The 8,145-nt window shown below is 26.3% G+C and overlaps 1 protein-coding gene across 1 annotated transcript; it reads left to right on the forward strand.

Moving 5' to 3' along the window:
* LOC148195185 (NAC domain-containing protein 100-like) lies at positions 1 to 1,755 on the forward strand. Its single transcript, XM_088094516.1, has 4 exons — positions 1 to 144; positions 301 to 522; positions 618 to 895; positions 972 to 1,755. Exons 2-4 carry the CDS (start codon positions 318 to 320, stop codon positions 1,491 to 1,493), a joined length of 1,005 nt encoding a protein of 334 aa, XP_087950642.1. The 5' UTR covers positions 1 to 144; positions 301 to 317; the 3' UTR covers positions 1,494 to 1,755.
* Positions 1,756 to 8,145: the final 6,390 nt, after the last annotated feature.

Below are 8,145 nucleotides of genomic sequence, written 5' to 3' on the forward strand. Positions count from 1 at the left end.
AACACAGTCTTTTTCTAAGCACCATTTCACACAAACACACACCTTTCTTTTCTTCTCCCTTCACTTCCTTCCCTCTATTCCCTCATCCTATCTTCACTTACACACATTCTCACCAAAAACATTGTCATTCCATTCTTGTACCAGGTTCGCCTCTTTTCTTTATGCTTAGGATCATCACAAGCGGTTGTCATTTTTCTGTGTGAGATGTTGAGTGTGTCAACAGATTCCTTGTTTGGAAACTGATCGTCTTGTTTGTCAGAAGCTAAGATTGAAACTCATGAGTTTGTTTCTCGTTTGCAGGACTTTGAAAGTTTTTGATGGATGCAATGGAGAACTATTATTATAGCCAGAGAGACACAATGGCAGAGGAAGCGTTTGATTTGCCACCAGGGTTCAGGTTCCATCCCACGGATGAAGAACTCATCACTCATTACCTCTCACAGAAGGTTCTTGACAACTGCTTCTGCTCTAGGGCCATTGGAGAGGCTGATTTGAACAAGTGCGAGCCATGGGATTTGCCTTGTGAGTGATCTTTTTGATCCTCTTGTGGGGTTCTTGAATCTTAATTATGGTACCTTCTGGTTATGGTATAACTTTCTTGTGGTTTTTCAATGAAGGTATGGCAAAAATGGGTGAAAAGGAGTGGTATTTTTTCTCCATGAGGGACAGAAAATACCCAACTGGGCAAAGGACTAATAGAGCCACCGGTGCTGGTTACTGGAAGGCCACGGGCAAAGACAAAGAGATATACAAGGCAAAGAAACTCATTGGGATGAAGAAAACTCTGGTTTTCTACAAAGGAAGAGCTCCGAGTGGTGAAAAAACCAACTGGGTCATGCATGAATACAGATTAGAAGACGATCATTCTATGCACAATCCACACAAAAAGGCCATGGTAAAGTTGGTTTTCTGTTCAAGCTTTTTGTTTTTGCATGTTTTAAACTATTTCACCAATGTTTGTTCCATTGCAGAATGATTGGGCCATCTGCAGGATTTTTGAGAAGACCAACTGTGGGAAGAAAATGCAGATTTCTGGTTTGGTGAGGCTGAGTTCCTTTGGGAAGGAGATGCCTTCATTGATGGATTCTTCTCCATACAACACGAGTGAAGCAAAACCTGTTTTGGGGGAATCATCACATTTGTCATCAGATCGAAACCAGAGCGATGAAAACATAGCTGAGAGCTTAGAAACTCTGATGATGGCATCTTCATCTTCGTATTCTTCAAACCCCTTTGATGTTTCCCCTGCTTCTTGGAGTGTGCCCCACCAATCCCTCCAAGCTGGGAACTCAAACTATTCCATGGATGAGGAACAACAGTCCATGTTGGGGATGCTGATTGAAAACCATGGATCAAGCACAACCCTAAGAACTCATAAAGCACTGGATAATGATTTTGATGCTGACACTTCCTCTCTCATCTACAATGATGAAATCTTTCACAGATCATTCGGGAACCAGGAATATTCATCACCTTCTCTGTGGGGATTCTAAACAAATTCAACAGCTATACTATATGTATATATATATGCAGTTAATGTTAGGATAATTAGTAATGGATCTTATAATCATCAAAGATATATACCTCAGGGATTAATATTATTATTATTATTACTATTACTATTATAATACATGTACATTAATTAAAATAAGTTCATGTTTAGTACACTAAATGGATGTTTTAGTTTTCCAAAGTTGCATGGTTTGACAGTTTTATATCATAATAGAAATTTTTTATAGTACCAACTTTTTATATCGCAGTTCTCTTTAGTACTATTTTTTGTTTTGTCTTTTCATGTTTATCACTAAAGTAAAATTGATCGAATATAAATGATTGTAAATTATTATTTTTTATATAAATTGGTTTTATGAGACTAAATTAGATTTAAAATTTATTTATTTTTTAAAATATTATTAGAATTATTCAAAGTTTATTATGGTATGATTTATTGTTTATTAAACCTATCAATTTATTATTAATGTTTTTTTATATTTCAAATATATATTTCTTGACGTGAAAAAAATGTATTAAAGATTTCGTATATAATATATAAATTAATTTAAAATTATTTTATGAAATAAAATTGAATTCAACTATTAACATATGTAGATGTTTTAAAGAATGATTGGTTATTAGTGAGAACCAAACTTTTGTTTCATGTGAAATTGAATTAGGTTGGTATTGAACTTATTCTGTAACTGGTAATAAGACTCAAATAAGTAATTTTCCTCATGAATTGGAATATTAACTTTTTTTGGTAGAAAGTAATGATTTGCATAATTATGTAAATCAGGCTCTAATAGGTACTTACAAGGATTATTAAGGAAAACAAATAAAAGTCATTGGAAACACTTTAACTTTTTGCTTTGGAAGAAGCCAAACTCAAAAGTCAGAGCCACCAAATTACTAACTACTTCCAATTACAACAACTCTAGGCAAAAACGAGAAATTAAATCTTAAATTTTTTTAATTAAGAGATCTAATTGCAGAAAATAACTTCATATACATTTTACCAATTTTAACTATTGACACCGATATTACAAACACTATGAATTTGTTAATTGATGTTAAGGATTAGGATTAGGATGGAAATGAATTGAATCAAATATTGATAGCGTTTATACATAATTCAACATAAAAAATAAAAAATGAAAAATTTTTACTCACAACTCATTCGTTATCCATGCATGTATTTGTTTTAAAAACAAATTACGAATATTTTAAAATCTGTGAATACTTACAAATATTAAAAAAAATATTTTATATTTTTTTTAAAAAAATAAATAAAATTACACAAAAATATAAAAAATTTAATATAAAAAAGTTAATTTTAATTAAATTTAATTTAATAAAATAGAAATTAATTATATTTTAAATTAATTTAATTAAATAAAATATAAATTAAATTTGTTTACGGGTAACGGATATCCACGAATTGGGTAGTATAATATACACACCCGAACTGTTTATAAACGGGTATTAAAATACTTACTACCTGCATTCTACGAGTAGTAAATATTCATAAATACCAATTATTTTATCTACAAGTATATATTACATACAAATTATTTTGTCATCCCTACCAAAATGATAATGAATCGTGTCTTAATGATTTATTTAAAGAGAACTTGAGTTCAAATTCTTAGATACAATATTGACGAGACATTTTACATTAAATATAAGTACGAATTTTAAAAAACGGTTTTATCACTTAAATATTTGTTTCAAAATTCATTTTTATTATTTATTTATTCATTGGTTAATAAGTGGATACAAATATCACCTTACAAGTCGATTTCATGAAGTTGAGTTAGATTTAAAGTTTACTTCTTATCATCAACATTATTAAATAGTTTAACTTTTTTTTTAAGTAAAGCTTTGAAGTTTGAATTTTATTAAGACAAAATACAGTACTAAAAATAATCAGTTAGATTATTTGAAACATGTTAGTCATTGATAAAGTCACTTAATATTTTACAACAATAATAACAATATGGTTATAAAAAAATACAATAATCAGATAAAACTTTTCCTGTTTGAACAATTCAGTTTATAGAATGTTGTCTTAAAGTTAAAAAGAGTGGATGAAGGCGATGTCTGAGTTATAGAATTTTTGTCCCACTATTTTCAAAATTGGACAATTTAATGAAGCATGCTTTCATATAATAATCATACATGTGTATAAAACTATTTTCACCTCTCATTTCTTTTTATCTTCTATTCCTCTTTTCCTTTAATAATTTAATTAATTTTGCAAAAATTAATAAGATCATTAACATCATTTAAGATACTTATAAGATCACTTAGTAATAAAGGTGGAAGAAGTTGTGATACAACTCTCTCATTAACAAAATTAGTAACTATTAATATTTCCTGATAAAAAATATTCCTTAAACTATTGATTGGTCGTAATTATATTAAAAATATATTGTAAATATATCTAAGATAATTCAATAAATTTAACTTAAATTTAATTTTTTTATCAAAATGTTTATATTTAAAATAACAAATAAATTTTTAGAAATATAATTTCATAATTTCAATTTCAGAACGTCTTAATAAAACAATTTTTTTAACAATTTTTATTTATACATAAATTTGAAATAATAATTAAAAGGGTTAGTTAACTTTTAAGTTCTTAATCATTTTAGCAACTTTCAATTGAATCTTTATTATTATTTTTTTTTTACTTATTGAATATTTGAATATTTCAAACTTTTCATTTAAGTCTTTACTGTTTGCTTTTTCTCTTGCTTTTTAACACTACTTAAATACGTCACATAATATTTTATTGCAATAGATTATGACGATGAGAATCTCTTATAAGATTTATTATAATTAATACATTATTTTTAAAATTAATTAAAATTATAAAATAAAAAATATATAAAATTATAAAATCATAAAATACAAAAATGTAAAATTTACAATCTTATACTTTTCTAATTTTATTTCTTCTAGTTTCATAAGTTTTTAATTTCGTAATTTTATTTTTTATAATTTTATAATTTTATTATTTTATTATTTTGTAATTTTGTAATTTAAGTATTTTATAATTTGTAGTTTTATAATTACTTAATTATTCAATTTTATATTTTTTTATTTTATAATTTTGTAATTTCGTAATTTTTTTAATTTTTTAAATTCATAATTTTATAATTTTATAATTTTATAATTTTTTATTTTTAAATTTTTGTAATTTTATAATCTTATATTTTTATTATTCTATTATTTATCATTTTTGTTACTTTATAATAATGTTACTTTCTTATAATTCTGTAATTTTCTAATTTTATAATTTATAATTTTATAATTTTTTATTTTTATATATTTTATTTTATAATTATATATTTTATAATTTTAATTAATTTTAAAAATACTTTTCGTCAAATACAATAAATTTTATAGAAAGATTCTCGTCATCAGAATTTTTTGATCAAAATATTATATGATTTCATTTAAGCATGTAACAAAATAATATAAGTGACACATCATATAGACGAGAAAAATCTAACATGAAAACTTAATTGAAAATTTTGAAACTTTAAAAAATTTAATAAAACAATTAATTGAGAGTAACTAAATTTAATAGGAACTTTAAATTTAATTAAACCTAATTAAAATATTAATTTGATTTGGTTAATTAGATCATTAATTTTGAATTCATGTGGTGATTAATACATACAAGATTTAATGTAATTTCTGTCTAATCATTAATTCGGCCTGATGTATATATGGATTTAGGTAATCAGATTTTATCCCATTAGCTATACTTTTAATATATTTTCACTTTGTTTTTCTTTTTTTTTTTCTTGAAATTAAAGTTTTCATCTCCCTTCTATTATATATTTTCACTTTTCTCTTTTTTCTCTCTCAAATTGAAGCGTAGAAGGATTATTACTCTCATGATAAATCAGTGAAAATTAAAAGAGAGATATTTGAACTTGAAAAGAAGAATAAAAATAGTTTAAATGAAAATTTAAATTTAATAAAAGGTATTTTCCATAAATTACTTTATAATACAATTTTTGTTCATGTTTAATTTTCAACTTACATTTTGCTCTTAAAGAAATGTTATTTTTTCTGACTTTTATATTAAAATCTTTATTTATATATCTTTAAAACTCAATAGGCTTAAGTTTTTTTTTTCTTGTTTTAACCTAAGCTTCACTCTTTCTCTCTCTTTGTAAAATATAATCCATCTTATCTTTATAAGTTTCTCACTTTTATTTTCATTTTTTTTAAGATCAAATTCTACCTTCTAATAGTTGATGAGTCAAAAATAAATCGTATTTAAATAGTTTTCAATTCAAATAAATATTTTTTTGTTATAAAAATGTTTCAATTGATAATGTTTGAGTTTAATATTGATTTGATTAGTTAAGATAAGTGATTATAATTTAAAAAGCTTTTGATTGAAGTTTGATTATATAATATTTGATTTTAATAATATATAATCATTAAAAGAAACATTATATAAAATTGGTTTAAAGAACATATAACTTAAAGAAAAATATCCTCAAGAGTATATTAGAGTTATCTTATACATAAATATAACATAAATATACATACATACAAGTATTCTATAATACTAAGAGTTCTATAACACTTAAACTAAAAGTGCAATACTAGAGCTTCATGTGTTTTTTAATAAGTCAAGTCTAGTGATGGTGTGTGGGTGCTAAGAGCCAGTGCTGCAAAAACAAATCTAGCCTAACAAACTTTTGTTGTATTTTTTGAGTTTTTCTTTGTCTTAATTGGCCTTTCTCTCCAATTGCTAACCATGAGATTCTGCTTTTACTTTGAGTTTACTGTTTGCAGGATAGCATATTCCTCAAGGCTTAAAGGTTCAAAACTAGTGTTGGCCAGCCTTTGAGTCATACCAGAGTTTAGCACCCTTTCACATGAAGACTTTATTGTTAGAGTCGCATAGCCTAAGGGTTAGGGCCTTACTAATGGGAGAAGTGGAGTAGCAACTACTGTGAGAAGGATGATGCCTCATTAGAAAGTAAAGCTAGTGTTTCAAGAGTGTTGGAGTTGCAAAGTGTCAAACTTTTGGAAGACTCTTTTTGTGGACAATCTATAGTTTTTAATTCACGCTTTAAAATGCTTTTAGTCTTTAAATTCTAGTTTTAGTTTTAGTTTTTAATTTTGAACTTGCCTAGTTGGATAGTTCTTGTGTAACTAGTTTCTTGACTTGAGTGAATCAATTATTTGTGCGGGATTCAAATGAAAATCTCTTGTGCTTGCTCTTTATCTATGTGAATTACTTTGAAAATCTGATTGAGATTATTTACCTCACAAATTCTATTATAGATGCTTTACCAAATGCTCGATGTTTACACGTCACTAGATGTTTTACCATCAAATATTAATGTAAATGCTTTATCTTTTGCTTGAAGACCCACTTGCAACCAATAATTTTTCTTCCTCTAGGTGATCTCCTCACAAATCTTTAACACTAGTGATCTTCTCACAAATTACTTCATCTCCTTTGTTGTTACCACCACATAGGCCAATATACAATCAAAGTGATCTTAGATTGATGTTACTTCCGAATATCATTAAATGAAGGTTTAAGGGTCAAAAGATTTTTGTGTGCTAAAGAGTCCAATGCCTCATCAATATCTGTCTAAGGTTTATTAAATGGTTCTTTCAAAGAATCCATTTGTACTTATACTCTCATCAACTCTCCATATGTTTTCGATGATGTCTCCTTAAGCTTTACATGTATCATAGAACCTTCATAAAAAATGATGTCTCTGTTGACAATCACTCCATTAATTATCTTGTTTATTTGCAATATTTGAAAAATGTCTTTTAGATTATTCTTTGTCTTCCTATATTTCTCGACAAGTATTAACAAGAAGATGATGCACGATCATTGTTAACAAATTCTTTGAGGCATAACTCCCCTATGTAAGGACTCGACTTAACATCTTTAAGTGTGGTATAATCCTTACAAATAACTTTTTAAGTTCTCATAAGATGGTGGAAGAGAGATGAATATAATTATAATATATCTTCTTCTACTCTAAAGTCAATGTCATAGACCTCCACCAATAGACTTAAGTTCATCAAAATAATTTTTTAGTGGAAAACACTCCTTCATACATAGTTCAAAGAGTCGTCCTTCTAACAATAACTTATTAGATATAATTTGTCATGAAGAGCTTCCCCAATTTCATCCATAACATAATTGATTTGTAACTTCATAATGAATTTCTTTAATAGTGACATAAGGGTCAGTAAATGAGACTTTTTTCACCGGATGAAGATTAAAAAGAAAAACAAACAAACATAAAGTTAAAATAAATAAGTCAACTCTTGTATTATACAAGATGATCATTAAGTTACATCTTATATCTCTATTTCTTCACGTAACTCACTTTTATAATAACGATATTAAACCTATACGATAAATAGAATTACAAGCATATTCGTAATTAATTAATACAATGTATATAAAGATTACTAATCATAATTTATCTTTGTATAACCTACTAATCTCGGATTCATAAAATCTCATTACACTTCAAAACTCATGCATGTGGTACTTTGGATAAGAATAGAAAAAAAAAGATAAGCTTAATCAAAACTACACCTCTAAATTAATACTATAATATTGATCTCATAAGCATGTAA

The sequence above is a fragment of the Vigna umbellata genome, chromosome 7 (genome assembly GCF_029865625.1).
Source record: "Vigna umbellata cultivar VRB3 chromosome 7, Vumbellata_1.0, whole genome shotgun sequence".
In the NCBI taxonomy this organism is placed as follows: Eukaryota; Viridiplantae; Streptophyta; class Magnoliopsida; order Fabales; family Fabaceae; genus Vigna; species Vigna umbellata.